The following is an 18,350-nucleotide window of genomic DNA, read 5'->3' as shown; positions in this document are numbered from 1 at the left end:
GCGCAGCACGGGGGAAGCGCAGGTTTTATAGTGGGCGCGAACGAGGGCGTGGGTTCGTGGCGTTGACCCGGCGCGGCGCGAGACGACGGCCCCGGTAACCACTAATTAGCGCCGCATGCAGCTGGTTTCACCGCTGTAAATCTAACTAATTACCGCCGACTTGTAGAGATTAGAGATGACAGCGCAGGCGGCGAAATTGATTTGGTGGGCCGCAGCCGCAGTAAACTCGCGGGCGTGTGGAAGTGCGGTCCGTGTCGCGTTGGCCGGCGCGGCGCGGGTGGTGCGGGCGGGACAAGAGGAGTTACGCCGCTGCGAGCGTGCACGGACCCTGAGGATCGACTCGGAAGTTGCATTGGCGATGGCGAGGAGGCACTCCGCTCCGTCAGGACTCGGGCGTCAGTGAAGTGGTTCCGGTATAAACGCAGGCTCTCTGCCGCCGGTGGTCGATCGCCGGGCCGTGCCGGGGGTGCGGAAGTGGGGTGGGGCCGTGGGGGTGTCCGGGTACCCAGCGGGCGGATTCGTTCGTTCGTCCGCTAGCTGAGCCCGGCTCCGCGATCACCTCGAGTCGCGCCGCCGTGCGTGGAGGGGAAAGGAGATCCGGGACGGGGGACGCCTTGGCGCCCCGGGCGCTGGTTCGTACGGGGGGCGGGACGCGTGCCGGGCGCGGCGGGGACATCGCTGCCGCCACGCACGCACCTCCCCTCGCATCGCGTCGTACCAGGTGCGACGGCGCGGCGGGGTCCCCGGCTGGCTGCTAGCTTAGCGCTGGGATCACCGATCGGATGCTCGGCCCCCGGCCGCTGTACGGCCGATCTGTGCACGCACGGTGCTGGCGCCCACTGGTATAATTTCTAGCTCCTCCAGTGCTTCTTCGAGCGCTCGAGCTCCATGGGCGTCGCCGTCGTGACAACTTGCGCCCACGCCGCGCTGTCCGGCACGCCGGGCCGGTATCCTATGAAGAAGGCCGCCGGATCAGCCGCCGAGTGACTGCCCCTGCGCTCTCCCCGGTAGCCATCCATTCCATCCCAGCTCCTTTTTTTTTTTCCTTTTTATCATCAGTAGGAGTAGCATTCTAGCTGTATCCTGATCGCGAGTGGTAGACGAGACAGTGCGGTGCCGCCTCCAAGATTCTCCCAACCCGGCCGTCTGCTCACGCGATGCCCTCGATTATTCAGGAGAGTAGGCAGTAGAGTGGAGCGACCAGTGAGCGGTGACTAGGAGTAGGAAGGTGGAACACATCACCACATCAATTTTCGCTTGCCGGCCTCCACCTCCACGATTACGTGCACATTGCGACGAATAGCAGCCACGGGAACTCTCCTTGCCTACACGGCTACTGTAGCCAGTAGCTTATGCTGGTCGTCCAGAGGCGAGAACTTGTAAACGTTGCTAGACTGCGCCGCAGGTACCCCCCTTTCTTTACACTGTTCATAGCCTCGGTGACACATGCATATATATAGTCTGGTCCTAGCATAAGTTGATTTCTCCCTGGAAAAAAATTAAAATAGAACAACTGGATTTCTTCCATCCTGAAAGAATTGCCTTTGCATGCATTTCTTGACACGCGAATGAAGAGAAGATAAAAAGGCGAAATGATGGTGCGTGTCCATGCGTTAATTAATTTATATATTTTTAGAGCATACATCAAATCCAGACACTGTGCATGTGTGATGACGACACCACACCAAGGTATCTTTGTTCTTCGCCAATCGTCATCCTTCTCATCGAGATCGTTCAGCCAAGCACCATCCTACCTAGCTAGAGGCCTAAACCTACCTCGTGTGTGGTTAATTAATTAAGCAGATTAATTGCCCAATTTGCTTTGCTGTGTTCGACCTGATTAAGGATTTTAGAGGCATCCTCACTCTGAACCATAAGAAACGGTTGGTGCATGACAATCACTACAAAAGTCCCTTGTTGCAGCTAGTACGGGTAGCTCTGAGCATTTGACCACCGTGCTTTGCATTGCGTGTACTCATATGCTTATGTCAACGTCAGGAATAGATAGCTATACTATTCTATTCTAGTCTATTTGGAATTGTTCATAAATCCATTTCATGTGTCATCACCACCCTTTTTCCGAATTCCCCGTTGTATCTGTTTCTTTTATATCTCTATAAATAAAGGACAACACCTGGACTAAATTCCACTGGATTTGTGCTACTCATGACATCAATAATTAAAAAAAACAAAAAAAAGTTTCTTTGGAAAATGAAATAATTGTATTGGATTAATAATTGTAGTGGCCCCCCAAAAGTAGGTTCCAATGCAATGATTCCCTCTGCAATCTACATGGCTAGGACAAGGATTTTTTCTGCAGAGATTTTGTTTATTTGTGGTGCAATCATGAACGAGGAAACTAAAAATTCTCTATCGTGTTAGGTTGGTACACAGATTAATGGCCATTGATCATGAAGAGTAAATTAAGAATACATTTCATAGTCAGTGAAGGTTTTTTCCTGTTCTGTGGACAGAGCGGAAAAATAAATTGATTTAGCTCAATAGCTCCTTGCTTGTTGTATTCTAGAACATGTGACAGTAGGCAGAGCTTGTGTTTGCCTTGTGAAAAGTCACAATCTCTAGAGAAAAGCCTTGAGCCATGTCAAGCCCAGCAAAGTATCGTGGCACACCACTTCTTGCTGCAATATACGTGACTAGCTGAAGGTGACACCACTCCCAGGGGATAAGAAAGTTACACAACACGCACAAATTAAAGTTCTCTCGGGCTAGTGTGTACAAAAAAACTTTTGAGAAAGGTTTGTGCTAATCTTTTCCATGTCTCCGTTATGATTGAGCGTGATTCATGACTACTCGTTGCAACTCCTAGCTGAAGAGTGCATATATGTCCGAGAATATTTTTTTTGAAAAAGGAAGGATGTATGTGATGACCGATCGTTGAGCTGTATACCGCAAAACTGCAGTTGTTTGATCGTTTCTGGAAATGGTTGGTGCGACTAGGGTTCTCCATTCTCCTGAAGAAAAATATTCGGAATCGGTCATTCGATCAGCTACGTGTCATCATGTCAGTCTGCTCAAGTATCTATTATCCCACCAACTGTGAGTAAATACACAACATCCAATCACCAAAAAAATGGTAACATTTTCCAACATATAAAACCCGTTATTTTTCTATTGTACTCCATATTAAGAAAGTACTTTCATGCAAAATAAAAAAATACTTTCATGCAAAATAAAAAACTAGTAAGGTTTAAAGTTTCCAATTCCAAATATTTTACAAGACAAATATTGCAACTGCATATTCATGATTAAGTGGAGGCCCCGTGAGAGGCTGGAGCACTTTTGAACCACATCAATTTAGGACAATGGAAAGGAGAGGTAAAGTTGCTATCTAAGTAGAAAAAACAAGTGCGCACGTACTCCACTTGTCAATGAGGTGGCGCCGCCTGCGATGATCACGACGCGCAACGGCAGCAAAGGCCCGGCGATGATCGGGGATGCACGCGCGGATTACGTCCGAAAAGCGAGTGCTAATCAGCTTCATTAAGCAGCGCTGTCCCCTGCCTACCTGATCATCATCTTGGCCACATCATGAACCGGGGAGACCAGCGAGACAAAGGAAAGGAGCATAGCCATTAATTAAGAATGACCCTCGCTTGATCGTGCCACTAATTAAATGGAAGATTAGGACGCAAAAGGTGGGGAATTTGACTTAGGAGTGACGAACTGACGATAAGGAATCGGGTGGTGGCGACAGGCACAAGAATGGGGAGTAAATGAGGGGTTAAACTGTTAAAGTAACCGAAGTGTTCCGTCTTTCCTAATTTCCTTATCTGTTAATACAACACAGTTGTTCTTTTTTTTCCCAATATTTTTTTGGTTTTCAGGTGAATTGCCTAATGTGTCACATACGCTCGAAGTATCTAAGAACACGACAAAAAAATTTCTTAAGTTCCTGACCATTCGACTAAGTTTTCGGTTGAACACTCGAACTAATCGGTGGTACGTGCCAAGCAACCGTGATAATTAGGGTAAGCTTTCGGGTAAAATGGTCGGTAGTTCGGTACATGACACGCAACCGTGAGCTTACACTGATACAGACACTATCGTCACGAAGTCATGCGTCAGACTCACAGAATCAAATGCTGGGAGCAGTGGGACAGAGATGTGGCCAGGTGGGCTCAGTTCCAGTAATCCATCACCTCAACACTTCATGCCAAGCAATCTTCATCGCGAGCACAGAGAACAACCATTGTCGGTGCACAGCGACGCAACTACGCAAGTGATGCCGATCGCTTCACTGCCGTCATGTGCCAGGCGCGTTGTTCCCAGTGGAAGCCTGCGTTCTGGTTGGCAACGGTAAAAAAAACGAAACGAAAAGAAAAAAAGAAGCAGAGTGAGCCTGCCCTGAATCACTGAACTCTGAGCTTCAGATTCAGGAGTCTGAACTCTGAGCTCGAGAGACCTCCTGCCGTGGCTTCGCCCAGCACGAGCGATAGCAGTAGGCACCGCATCACTGAAGGACAGGCTGCAGCTGCAGCTACAGCTACAGCCAGGAAACGCTGCCATGCCATGCGAAACACAATGGGAATAGATCCTTTCTTTGCTGCGTTGTTTTCGTCAACAGGAGACGCAGAGGCTACCTAGGCCGTTAGTAGGGGGGAAAGGGACCAAAGGCCAGACACACCTTATCGGCAACCTACAATTAAGATGCCATATCCGTCTTTGGGGCAAGTACACATGGAAAAGATTGCTCAACAACCGGTGCAGTGCTGCAACAATGCCAAGAGCCCGTGTGCAGTTGTAGCATGGTCCAGAAGACCACAACTGCTAACAGGGTGGGGAGCAACACAGACATAGAATTGGTTCGAAATGATTAGTTAAAGCCTAAGCTCATCATCATGGCGTGGGGCTGCACCGCGTGCTAGAAGAAGTTCAAGAAGCGGGACGGATTGGAGAACCAGTTCATCCACTGACACGGCCGAGCTTGAAGTTCAAGGATGATCTGGATGGCTTTAGGCTCATGGCTTCCCGAGGATCCATCTCTCGGTCAAGTATTTTGCTGCATGCGCCATGAGGCAGACCCCAAAACAGTGGGCTTTTGGAAACTGCGAAACGACTGCAAAGAAACGACACACGTTCAGTTCCCACAACATTTAACAGGATTGCTGTTCAGCAAAGAAACTGAACTTATTCCTACAATATTTGTGCATGTGTACAGCCAGTAGGCCAAAGAAACAAATGCAACACGGTTAACAGGGGCTCTGTCTTCATGGGAACCACTTCAGAAACTCTAGAAGATGGTGAAGTTGTAGAGGCTGAGGGTAAGGCCCGGATCTATCAAACAATTATATAGAATATAATGGCGATGGCATAGACTTGACTTACGATGCAGAACTGGGGACATCTGTCTGATCCCATCACTAGAGAACTTGATTACAGAAAGCCCCTTTTCATCCAACCATGGCATATATGTCAATAGGGGAAATGGCAAGATCAATAGAAAAACTATGATTATGTGTCACTTGATGCTACACATAACTATCTATACTATGCACAATATACATGAGCATTTGGACATTGGACTATGCTCAATTAATGTTATTGACATATAAGAAAATATCTAGGGAATACGCATAGACAAATTTTTCGATTTATTTTATGGGAGAAACGTGTGGTATTTACCAAGACTGTTATTGATGTGCATGCATCCTACCAACTAGAAAGCATTTGGAAATAACTTAATGATGCGATGGCCAAGGTGGCGATATTCATGGGGAAAATGTGCAGGGTTTACCTCTCAGGGCTACAACGTTTGATGAGAGAACAAACATTTCAACAATGAATATAACAGACGATGGAAACTCCCAAACCTGCAAATATTTACAATGAATTTACAAAGAAAAATTCACAAGTAAATAATCCTTAGTACACAAAAATCTTTTATACCATCATTGTGAAAAGAAACAGCTTGAAGTAGCTTGAAATGATGACTGCGAATAGAACCTCTCTATACCTGAGTAATGAAAAATTTTAATTGTCAATAAGTTTCAGGAGAGCAAAGTAAGTAACAAATGAAATAAGAAATCCTATAAAATTCAACTAAAGCAGGAATGAGCTATGAGTCTATTACAGAATCTCTAGTAGTTGCATAAATCCCATAACAAACACTGTCGTGGGCTTTTGGGGGTACCCACAGCCGGGTGGCGGAACACACCCGTCTAATCCCAAAGGGAAGTACTCGGGAAAGTACTAAGCGATTAGGCCGATCTAGCTTGGGGGCAAGAACACAGGAACACTCGGGTTTTTGAGTGGTTCGGGCCGCCGGAGCGTAATACCCTACGTCCACTGTGATATGTATTGCTCTTAGTATGAATGAGCCTATCCTCTGCCCAGCCGGGCCTTCCATGAATCTTCCTCTAGCGAGCGTCTCTCTTTTATAGACCAAGGGGACGCGTACACAGGCGTTCCGACCCCGACAAGTGGGTCTAACGTGGATGTATAGTATACTGCGCAGAAAGCTTCAATGGAGCTACAACGGTTGAGAATCTCTTCTCGGATACGCTTCATCGCCCTGTAGACTCTCTGACCGAGGAGAGTCTTTATTTGTCTCATCGGCGAGGCGCTCGTTGGGGCAATGTAGCTTGCGGCGTAGTCTGTCGAGGCTACCGTGTAGGCATCATAATGGGCGAAGCCGAGCCGTCGTGTCCAACTGGCATAGTAGACTGACATACGCGGCGTGGGCGGCGCCAGCGACTGCACTGTGCGCCTTGATAACACGCGACCAATCAGTGCAACCTGTCAAAAGCCGCCTCGGGCTCTGCTGTGGCAGAGCGCACTTCCGCTTTCCGCATTGAATGCTGTAGGTAGGTGAGTCTTCCAGCGAAGCCACGCGGCCCCGCGCGCGTGCCTGCACCTGCGGACACGTGGCGGCTCCGGACCAGCCCCAGGCGGGGTGTCGGTTCCACCCCGCTGAGGGGTCCGGATAGTATATGGGGGTCCGGGACTCCGCGGGAGGTCCGGGGCTCCCAGCTGTTTTGGCTGAGGGCTACCTCCTCCAGGACACGTGGCGTCACCGGACCCTCCCCAAGCGGGGAGCGGGTCCGGGGCTGTTTGCCGGGAGAGTAGGGCTCCGGACCACAGGGGTCCGGCTGTTCGGTCGTCAGGGCGTAGTTAAGGATAACTACGAGACTCTTGCCTAGACACAGCAAGAGGGGGTACCCCAGTCCTGGGGTACCGACAGTGGCCCCCGGGCCCACCTCGGGGGAGGTACGAACCCGCGGGTGGGGCTACCATCATGATGTGTTTCCACGCAACTTGGCTGTGTTGGTGTGCTCATGTCGAGAGCAGGTGCTCCGGACCCCTTGGAGGCCGGAACACCTGTTGCCAGGTTCAGGTACTAGAGCGCTCTCCATGGGGCGGCGAAGATGTAGGCTTGGGGTACGGAACCAAGCCAAGCGGCTACACGGACCTCGGACCGCTCAGGGAGCGAGAATCACTTCCCCGGACCTGGCTCCTGGCGACCGTGGCGAGCGGTCTCCGCCGGAGCGGGCCACCGGAGTGGACTTGAGTCGACCGTGGCGAGCGGTCTCCGCCGGAGCGGGCCACCGGAGTGGACTTGAGTCGACCGTGGCGAGCGGTCTCCGCCGGAGCGGGCCACCGGAGTGGACTTGAGTCGTTGCTGACGATCCCATGAATTACGCCACCAGACCTTGTAGCAAGGTGTAGGAAACCAGGCCTTATACTAGAAAGGAGCCCAGGACCTCTAGGGACAGCAGTCTCGGATACTAGGGGACTCGTAACAGGGCAGTGAAGTACGTAGGCTCAGAGTACATTACCAGGCTAAGCTACGCGGAGCTTCTCTACCCCAGGATACGAGCACCACTTCTCCTGAGCAGGTCCCTAGGGGTCCGAACTGCCTTCCAGTTAGAAAGGGTGTCCCCACCTGACCACAAGCCAGCAACTTAACTTGGATCATTAGTAACTAAAGAAAAGACTCCGTTTGGGAGAAAGACACATTTAAACCAAATCGGATAAGTGTAATCAAGGTAAAGTTCAGATAAGACTTTGAAAGTAATTCTCCTTTATTGTGGCTATTGTGGTGTACATCAGAGGTCGGGATTACGAGGCCGGACCTCTACCGCTCTGGACCACTTGCTGGCGTTGCCTGTTTGTGCGATGAAGCCAGAGATCGGGTTTACAAGGGCGGACCTTTACCGCTCCGGACCACACGTAAGCGCCATGTTATTACAAGGATGTACTCTCTTAGTCCTATCTAGGGGTAACCTACGGCCGTTTTCTGTAAGGCCTGCACATTCCTATCCGAAGTGGAACTACCACCTTTGAGTTCTCCGCAGTCGTCGGAGGCGAAGGCATCCTGGATGTGCCTGAACTGCATCATCCAGCATCACCTCGGGAGCTCGGGGGGCCCTTCCCAGCCTAAGAACTGTCATATGCCTAGGTAGCATGGAGACGAATTCTTTGGCTTTGAATGAGAGTGGCCCAGCCATCGCCGTCTGCCATCGGAAGCCAGCCCGATGACCGCTCATCACGAGCTGGGTGCTCGTTTGGATGAGCACGGTGCGTGGAGAAGGGCGGTCGTTCGCCGGCTCGACCTTGGTGCTGGCGTTGGGCCCCCGCGCCAGGTGGCAGGGTCCTGTCTGCAGCAGCACCGAGAGAGACTCGGTCCTGGCGAGGGAGGAGACGACGGTCAACTTCCTCCGAGCCACAGCGGTAGGCTCCAGGCTTCATATTGAGAGAAAGCCTTGAGCCGACGCTATGCCGCCGCAGGGGAACCCTGGTGGTTGCTTGAGAGAAAACCTTGAGCCGACGCAGAGGTGTTGTAGGGTGACGCACAGCAGGTGTCTCCGCTGTGCGCCACCGCGCCGGCTCTGAGGTGTCGCAGTGGCGACGCACAGCAGGCGCTGCTGCCGTGCACCGCCGCACCGAGGGCATCGTCGTCTCGGTGCCGTGGCATGCGGCATGGATGACGCCGTGCCTCTCTTCATCTTCTCATCGCTGTTGCAGAGGATGAGCTCAACCTCAGAAGCCTGGAGATCTAGCCAACACCTGCACCGTCCCCACGGACGACGCCAAATGTCGGGGGCTTTTGGGGGTACCCACAGCCGAGTGGCGGAACACACCCGCCTAATCCCAGAGGGAAGTACTCGAGAAAGTGCTAAGCGATTAGGCCGATCTAGCTTGGGGGCAAGAACACAGGAACACTCGGGTTTTTGAGTGGTTCGGGCCGCCGGAGCGTAATACCCTACGTCCACTGTGATATGTATTGCTCTTAGTATGAACGAGCATATCCTCTGCCCAGCCGGGCCTTCCATAAATCTTCCTCTAGCGAGCGTCTCCCTTTTATAGACCAAGGGGACGCGTACACAGGCATTCCGACCCCGACAAGTGGGTCTAACGTGGATGTATAGTATACTGCGCAGAAAGCTTCAATGGAGCTACAGCGGTTGAGAATCTCTTCTCGGATACGCTTCATCGCCCTGTAGACTCTCTGACCGAGGGGAGTCTTTATTTGTCCCATCGGCGAGGCGCCCGTTGGGGCAATGTAGTTTGCGGCGTAGTCTGTCGAGGCTACCGTGTAGGCGTCATAATGGGCGAAGCCGAGCCGTCGTGTCCAACTGGCATAGTAGACTGGCATACGCGGCGTGGGCGGCGCCAGCGACTGCACTGTGCGCCTTGATAACACGCGACCAATCAGTGCAACCTGTCAAAAGCCGCCTCGGGCTCTGCTGTGGCAGAGCGCACTTCCGCTTTCCGCATTGAATGCTGTAGGTAGGTGAGTCTTCCAGCGAAGCCACGCGGCCCCGCGCGCGTGCCTGCACCTGCGGACACGTGGCGGCTCCGGACCAGCCCCAGGCGGGGTGTCGGTTCCACCCCGCTGAGGGGTCCGGATAGTATATGGGGGTCCGGGACTCCGCGGGAGGTCCGGGGCTCCCAGCTGTTTTGGCTGAGGGCTACCTCCTCCAGGACACGTGGCGTCACCGGACCCTCCCCAAGCGGGGAGCGGGTCCGGGGCTGTTTGCCGGGAGAGTAGGGCTCCGGACCACAGGGGTCCGGCTGTTCGGTCGTCAGGGCGTAGTTAAGGATAACTACGAGACTCTTGCCTAGACACAGCAAGAGGGGGTACCCCAGTCCTGGGGTACCGACAAACACTCAAGCGCACGTTCACACTGGATGCACTACCAACAAATGCATTCTCTTAAGAAATTGAAAACTTGTCATGCCAATTGTACCTTGTAACGTCAAAAGATAGTTTGAGAATGAACCGCACTCCCAGGAGTAACATAATCATAAATATGATGTTCCCTAACAATGCATCTCCAATAACCTGTACAGCAACAGATTGTTAGACACACTGATAAGACAATAAGCAGCGAAAAGAAAATTGAATGCTGTAAACTCTAATCACCTCAAAGCAATTGAAAATTGTAGAGAAAATGCTTGTGGAAGAAGCTCCATCAGCTTTGTTTCCTTTCGAAAAAGATATTCTGACTTGCATAGTTATGGATTGTTTAAGTTGAGCAGATAGCATAATAACCAAAATCAAATTTAAAATTTATTAATACTACGGATACATGCATCAAGAGCAATATGTATCAAAGTGGACCGGTAAAGTATTCCCTGCAAGGCAGAACACAATCAGGCATGTAAGAGAATGGAAGTTTAAACATAATGACATAGCCACAAAATAAGTTCTTTTTAGAGAAAAGCACAAAATAAGTTCTTGAAGGGAAAAGTACGAAATCACGAGTAATGAAGTCAGATATCAATGCAAGAGGAGAGAAAATTACAAAAGGAGTGCCAAACTGTGCAGCTAAAACTTTAAGAATAGAAAACGATGACTCTTGTATGCTGTTGCCAGAGTTTCACAAAAAAAGAAGTAGCTGTTGTCAGAAGGGTCAGAAAATCACATAAGGTTGCAGTGTCAGTGAAACAGGAGAAGCTTCAGATTTTCAAGCAGAAGTGTGGGAAATATTGAGTAAAATGCAATAAGAAGACATCAATTTTTGTTTACTGTTACAATCCTTGTTGATTGGTGTTATCTCTACAGTCCGCACAATAAAATTGAATAGGAAAAAGCTAAGGAAGAAGCAAATACTTGCATTAATGTAGAAATGAGCCCTCCTGGCATAACTACTCTACGAGTGTGCATCTCTGCTAACAACTGTTTTTACACAGAATTGTTGAGTCAAGGGAAAGTGCAAAGTATACATGCTTAGTGCTTTAGTACTACAAGATCAGCAAAGAAAGCAGTTTGTGAATATTCGTATGAGCCAAATCCACTTGAATGTTTCCAATAAGGCGAAGCAACAATCAGGGTCCATCCGAACAGCAAAGATTTATACCTTGTCAACAGATGATCCCATGCTCAGCTTATTAAACAAAATATGGCGGTACGCCCTTGTCTTGTGCAGGATCAGATCAATCAAGATGATCTACAAAAGAGCAAGCAATGTCAAAGGCTTCAGTCAAGTACGAGATGTGCAGCTGACTGTTGACATAATATCAAGGCTTCAGTCAAGTACGAGATGTGCAGCTGACATATCTCAAACTACAAAATTGCAAGGCATAGATCGTTCACCACCGTACCATGAACTCGCACTCGATGTAGGGATCAGCAACAGCCTTGCAGTTATCCTAGGCACGAAAAAAAAGGATAGCATTCAGAGTTCGATGGCTCGGAAGCACACGGCAACAAAGGATCGAAAGTATGGAGACTTGAGAGATCAGGGGCGCTGCGTGGCTTACGCATTTCATCAAGCGGATGTTGCCCGGGGAATACTGCACGAAGAGCGTCTTGACGCGCCCGCCGCAGCCGACGCAGCGCGGACCCTCCCCTTCCGCCTGTGCATCGCCCATCGCTAGGACTCCGTTCGCAGAAGCTTCTGCAGGACCCAACTGCGGCCCGCAGCCTCTCAGCTCCCCACTCGCAGAGGTCCAGCCTCCCCGCCTCAGCTCTCGGCCCTATCGCCACCTCGTCACCGCTTCCCCTGCCTCCCCGGAGATGGTCGCCGCCGGCCTCGGATCGGCCATAGGTGTGGTGAGAGTGGGGGGAGCCTAGAGGGTTGCGTTCTAGTTGAAATGGGCCTGGGCTAGTCCGAAATTCGGCCCAGAACTGATTGCTCATCCTGATTCCATGAATATCTCATTGTTCTATGCTTTAAAAAAAAACATCTCGTTGGTTTATGTTCAAAGAACATCTCATTGGTCCACGTGACAGAGAGGCTTCTGGTGCCAATTTATCATTCTTTTTATAATCTTATACGTACTATGCTGCTATGCATGCTTGTAAACGTACTGGATTCATATGCACCATCCAAATGTTGGTGAAAGAGCAACTGGGAGAACACTACAGATACAGTAAGTTCAGCTCATGTTTATTCGCGAAACAGATGAGAATTACATGAGCATTATTTGATATACTAGTTGAAACACCTCTTTCTAACATCCTAGGGCCTGTTTTGGAAGACATCAACAGTTCAGTTCCTGTAGGAGACGGGAAAAATTTCAACGTCCCACATAAAGTTTGAACAATAAAATGGGTCATGGCAGCAGCTAGACGGTCACAGTGGCCTCAACCTCTTGCAGCCTCAGGGTAACGGCCCTCCTGTGCGCCTCGAGCCCTTCGACTTCAGCCATCTTTGCGACGTACGGACCCAGCTTTCTCAGCCCTTCCTCTGTTAGGGATTGGACGGTAATGTATTTGAGGAAAGAATTCAGTGATACACCACTGCACATCCTCGCATATCCGTAGGTTGGAAGGACATGGTTCGTTCCACTCGCATAATCGCCCACGCTCTCTGGGGTCCACTGACCCAAGAAAACTGAACCTGCCATATGGAAACTGAATATTTAGATCGAGATTTATGTGCACAAGGGGTGGCAAAGAAAAGGATAAGGATCAATGTCACCAAAGCAGCGAAGAATATATGCCTACCTGAGTTCTCGATGAACTCCTCCCACTGCTCAGCATCCTTTACATTGATGATCAGATGCTCAGGGGCATACAAATTTGAGAATGATATGGCCTGCAAAAGGGACAAACAAAGGTCAGAATCAAAGTTCTAAATAGCCGACTACAGCCACCGCTATAGCCTGTTATAGCCTTTAAAAGAGAAGAAAGTTAGAATATTCATCTCTTAACTTCAAAAGGCTAAATCCGCTAATAGCCGGCTATATCCCACTATAGCCGCTAAATTAAAGTTTATTTAGCTAGCTAAATGATATAGTTAATCTCTATTTATTGTTAGTTTAGTATTGAACTTCGTTATTTACAAAATTTAGTATTTCGTCAATAATGTAACAAGAGAATGAATCCCGAAGATGTACTTTAGTATATAAAATTTTCTTAATTTCATATTTATATACAAAATTACTCATAGATTTATGCATTGTGTTGAATTAGAAATGCATAATTATGAGAAGCTTCTAGAAGATTAGAGAGTACACATGAACCATGGTTACCATGCTTCATGGTGAAATATGGAATACTCTAGAAATTAGATATTTGTATAAAGAAAAGTATGAGTAAAATTCTAAAGTTAAATATTTTATTAAAAAAATATACAAAAGATGAACACATGACAAAATCATATGAACCATGGAGTCTTATAAATAGGGGTGCTTCCCTCCCTTCTTGCCATACCATGGCATAAGAGATCTCAAATAATAGTGTCATGATATGGTAGCTACATAAAAAGTGCAACGGTCATGTGTTATATTAAGTTATGTTGAATAAAGAGTTGAATTCACATATAAAGTTGGTGAAAGTCACCAATTTCTCCACACATGATATTACAAAACCGCTAAATGTTTTAGATATGTTATAACCCGCTATAACCTTTCTTAGACTCTACAAAAACCAGCCGCTAAATATCTTAACCCGCTATTTTAAACATTAATTAGAACTGTAGCTGTTGAGGTCACAGTAGAATGGTGATGCACTTGCTACACAGATGGATGAGGTGTAAAATATGACAGGAAGCAGGAATGAAATTACCTCAACCATATCTTTGGCAAATACAGTGAAACTGTGGCTAAGTGCTTTTGAAGCAAATTCACCTCTTGGAAGAGCGTTGCACTGCTTGCTAACTTCTGCTTCAATGGTATCCAAATCAACACCATCTCCAGCAATAACTAGAACAACTTGACTATCTGGGCCATGCTCTGCCTACAAAAAAAATGGACGGCTAACTGTAATGATAAACATCATGAACATAGTATGCCAATAGGGGTAGCACCCTAAAACGAAATTCAGTATTTCAAAGAGAAACATGACATCTGCACCATTTAGCAGTGAAAATCAGATTATAACAATTAAGAGAATACCAGTACCTGAGATAGCAAATCAGCAGCAACATGAACTGGGTTTGAATATTTGTCAGCAATGACTAAAACTTCAGAAGGGCCAGCAGGCATGTCTATAGATACCATAGCTTCACTGTTCTGTAATCAAACAAGAATCAGAGAAGATGCGCTGGGCAGATAATGATCAAGTTTTACACAATGTAAAAAACAGAACAAACCTGAAGAATCATTTTGGCAGCTGTTACATACTGGTTACCAGGCCCAAAAATCTTCTCAACCTGCAGAGGCAGAAAAACAGTTAGCAAAGAGTTATGCGAAACTTACATTAGAATGTACAGTCAATATATATATATATATATATATATATATATATAAATAATAAATAGCTGCCATAGAACATGGTGAGTCAAGATGTCTATATTAACAGGTGCTTTGAGCAGAATTTAAAGCACAATAAGAACATGGCGTGCCCCCATAAAAGTCTATTAGAGTTACTAATAAGCAGGCGGCAATTAGGTATAGGCAAGACTATAAACAGAAAAAAAAAATCACTAGTGATTTTAAACATACCTTTGGGCACGACGGAGTTCCCCATGCCATAGCCGAGATAGCCTGAAAGTAACCAACATTAAGAGGACTGAACTAAATAATGAAGCACAAGACAATCTCAAATATGTTGCTACCTGAGCTCCTCCAGCTTTCAGTACGTGTGTGACCCCAGCTTTTTTTGCACAGTAAAGAACCTCCTGCGGGAAATAAAGTGTCTAGGTCTCTATCAAACAATTGCTGAAAAAAGCATTGGTGCAGTATCATGTCCCAAAAGTGTACCTTGCATATGCTACCATCACGACTAGGGGGTGTGGCAAGAACAATAGTTTTGCATCCAGCAATCTGTGCAGGCTAGCAGAAAGAGAAATCAATTGAGAAGTTTTGAACAGGGAATCATTACAATCAGTTAAGTTAAGAGAATTGGGTAGAGGCAAGCATACCACAGCAAGCATCAATGCAGTTGAAGGCAAGACTGCAGTGCCACCTGGGACATACAGCCCAACAGAACTAATGCATCTTGTTATTCTTTTACATCTTACCCCCTTCATAAATTCATGAAATGGGCATATATAATTAACAAAGAGCATAAAGGAAAGGTGAAAAATTGTAAACAGAAACATTGATGCAACTCTTACTCTCATATTCTCAACTGTCTTCTCGGGTAATTTTTGTGAAACATGGAAGGCATATATATTGTCATATGCAACGTCGAAGGCTTCTTTAACAGCTGGATCAAGCTACAGTACTTATGTAGGTAAGACAAGCAAGCTCGTATAGCAAATAGGAGAAATAACATAAGCAGTTACGCATATTTCTAAGGATTCAAAAGTTCTTAGTGCAAGACACTAAAGCCTAGACTTGCAGCTATTGAAGAAAATGTAACTAATAAAATCATATATCACGTCATCCTAGAAATACATGTTTAACTAGACAGATTGGTATCACATCTGACCAGAAGTTCAAAGAGAGGAAAAAACATGATCCATGGAGCATAACATTGAATATTTTATATAGCACATACTTGTACTGATGAAATTGCAGAACTAAGTTGCAGATAACAGGATAACTACGATAATTACCTCTGCATCTGGAAGATCGCTAACACGTACAACAACATCATCGAGAGTGACCTTGTCAAACTTTTCTGTATAACTGGACAAACCAAACCCAGAAAATTAAGCATAATCTTTCATTCATCATTCATCAAAGAAAAAGCAAATTGTAACAGCAACACTTACTCCTTAACCGCAGCATCGCCTCTGATACGGACGTCCTCAACAATTGGATTCACCTGATTGCACAAGACAGAACCCCATGGGTCTCAGGCTATGACATAATACTGGACTTCAATACCAATTACCATGACTAATCCCCATCTCGTGCTTACCGTGCCGAATATGGACGAGAAGTCAATGCGGGGACGAGCCTTGAGGCCGCTAACCTCGGCGTCGCTGAGCTCAGACAATCTATACGACTTCATCGCGCTACTGGTAGTCAACCCTGAACATCAGGAAGCAACGCGCCGTTCAACGGAAGTTAGCCAGCAGCATTGGGAACCAGTTGCTGGTAGTAACAGCAAAAAGATGTAAGCCAGCACGCGCGCACCTCTGGGTTTGAGGACTCTAGCGGAGGCACAACGGAGCCCAGAACCAAATAAAACCCTAGCGCTCCCAACGAGCGGAGCCGGCGCCGGCGGAGCGCGCAAGCTGCCCATCAACAGAGCGCGATTCAATTCTGGAGCGTTCGCGAGTGTCAGAGGCGAGGGGAGGGAGCGCGAAAATTGAACAGGAATCGAGCTCGGCGAGGAGGAGGGATGAACCGTATCTATGCGGCGGCGCGGGCGGCAGGCTTCCTCCGGCGGCGACGGCTGAGGCGATGGGAGGGGGGAGGCGGTCGCCCCCGTCCGTGTCCCCTGGTCTGTCTGTCAGTCCCACGAACGCACGCACTCCCTCGGATATTACTGGGCCTTCAAGAAATAGGCCGAGCCGGGAACCATAGGCGGCTCCGGCCCGGATTCTATTGATCCTCTGCAATATTTTTTTTGGAAAAAATCATTTCTGTCTCACTCAATTTTGGATCAAATCCGTTTTTTCTCCCTGGACCACAAAACCAGTTATTTAGACTCTTCGAAATTCCAAAATCATTCGTGCGACCTCCTTTGAGCGGTTTTAGGGTGACGTAGCAGCGGTTTTCTCTTTTTCTTTTATATTTATTTTGACTGAATCTTTGAAAAATCATATTAAATCACAAAAAAATCATAAAATAGAAAATTCAATTTTGTTAGACTCTACATGAGTAGATCTATGCAGTGAACATATTATATAATATATTTTAGTATAATTTTTTTGTTGTAATTATATATATATATACTTTTCTATAATTAATTTATAGATACAATTTCTGTAGTCTAATTATAGTAAAAATTTTATGGTGGGCTAATCATTATATGGTGGAGCTGTAGTAAAAATGTTATAATTATGGGATCAGGTATGACTGAGATATAGATTTATCTATAAATTTAGACGAATATATAGATATATATAGATAAATTTAGATAAATCTATATCTCAGTCATACATGATCCTATAATCATAATTTTTTTACAACAGCTCCACCATATAATGATTAGCCCACCATAAAAAATTCACCATAATTAGACAAAGGAAACTGTATCTATAAATTAATTACAGAAAAGTATATATATAAAATTACAGCAAAAAATTTATACTAAATTATACTATATAATATGTTCACTGCATAGATCTGCTCATGTGGAGTCTAACAAAATTGGATTTTCTATTTTATGATTTTTTATAATTTAATATGATTTTTCAAAGATTCAATAAAAATAAATATAAAAGAAAAAGAGAAAACCGCTGCCACGTCACCCTGAAACCGCTCAAAGGAGGTCGCGCGAACGGTTTTAAAAGTTCGAGGAGTCTAAATAACCGGTTTTGTGGTCTAGGCAGGAAAAACAAATTCGGTCCAAAGTTGAGGAAGGAGGAAAGGACTTTTTCCATATTTTTTTCTTCGGAAAAAGTCCTTTCTGCCTCCCTCAACTTTGGACCGAATCCGCTTTTCCTCCCTAGACCACAAAACTGGTTATTTAGACTCCTCAAACTTCCGAAACCGTTCGTGCTACCTCCTTTCAGCGGTTTCAGGGTGACGTGGCAGCGGTTTTCTCTTTTTCATTTATATTTATTTTGACTGAATCTTTGAAAAATCATATTAAATCACAAAAAAATCATAAAATAGAAAATCTAATTTTGTTAGACTCCACATGAGTAGATCTACATAGTGAACATATTATATGGTATACTTTAGTATAAATTTTTTGCTGTAATTTTATATATATACTTTTTATGTAATAAATTTATAGATACAGTTTCCATTGTCTAATTATAGTAAAAATTTTATAGTGGACTAATCATTATATGGTGGAGCTGTAGTAAAAATGTTATAATTATGAGATCATGTATGACTGAGATATAGATTTATCTATATAAACTTAGATA

General features: G+C 46.4%; 2 protein-coding genes across 7 annotated transcripts; both read right to left on the bottom strand.

Annotated features, from left to right (window-relative positions):
• Positions 1-4,549: 4,549 nt before the first annotated feature.
• On the bottom strand, positions 4,550-12,061 carry LOC120649546 (protein ARV 2-like). Of its 3 annotated transcripts, XM_039926369.1 has the most exons (11): positions 11,728-12,061; positions 11,569-11,616; positions 11,325-11,414; positions 11,078-11,143; positions 10,554-10,599; positions 10,388-10,470; positions 10,212-10,306; positions 5,908-5,974; positions 5,756-5,831; positions 5,347-5,407; positions 4,578-5,077 (listed from the first exon to the last, which is right to left on the bottom strand). In XM_039926369.1, the coding sequence occupies exons 1-10, from the start codon at positions 11,836-11,838 to the stop codon at positions 5,382-5,384; spliced, it is 708 nt and encodes a 235-aa protein (XP_039782303.1). In that variant the 5' UTR covers positions 11,839-12,061; the 3' UTR covers positions 4,578-5,077; positions 5,347-5,381. The 3 variants fall into 3 exon arrangements, with proteins under 3 accessions (XP_039782304.1, XP_039782303.1, XP_039782302.1); XM_039926370.1 differs by lacking the exon at positions 5,347-5,407 and having other exon boundaries at positions 4,550-5,077; positions 11,728-11,943; XM_039926368.1 differs by lacking the exons at positions 5,347-5,407; positions 11,078-11,143 and having other exon boundaries at positions 11,728-12,054.
• A 201-nt stretch (positions 12,062-12,262) lies between these two features.
• Positions 12,263-16,802, bottom strand: LOC120649545 (histidinol dehydrogenase, chloroplastic). Of its 4 annotated transcripts, none has more exons than XM_039926363.1 (15): positions 16,655-16,802; positions 16,441-16,569; positions 16,223-16,335; positions 16,074-16,126; positions 15,915-15,987; positions 15,471-15,572; positions 15,276-15,377; positions 15,115-15,186; positions 14,970-15,032; positions 14,857-14,898; positions 14,505-14,564; positions 14,314-14,424; positions 13,979-14,149; positions 12,917-13,007; positions 12,263-12,809 (listed from the first exon to the last, which is right to left on the bottom strand). In XM_039926363.1, the coding sequence occupies exons 2-15, from the start codon at positions 16,547-16,549 to the stop codon at positions 12,535-12,537; spliced, it is 1,437 nt and encodes a 478-aa protein (XP_039782297.1). In that variant the 5' UTR covers positions 16,550-16,569; positions 16,655-16,802; the 3' UTR covers positions 12,263-12,534. The 4 variants fall into 4 exon arrangements, with proteins under 4 accessions (XP_039782297.1, XP_039782298.1, XP_039782300.1 ...); XM_039926364.1 differs by having other exon boundaries at positions 14,970-15,050; positions 16,441-16,541; positions 16,655-16,781; XM_039926366.1 differs by having other exon boundaries at positions 16,441-16,541; positions 16,655-16,780.
• Positions 16,803-18,350: the final 1,548 nt, after the last annotated feature.

Source organism: Panicum virgatum, chromosome 9K (genome assembly GCF_016808335.1).
Source record: "Panicum virgatum strain AP13 chromosome 9K, P.virgatum_v5, whole genome shotgun sequence".
Lineage (NCBI taxonomy): Eukaryota > Viridiplantae > Streptophyta > Magnoliopsida > Poales > Poaceae > Panicum > Panicum virgatum.
Note: the sequence above shows the minus strand (reverse complement) of the source record. Positions and strands in the feature narration are given on the sequence as shown.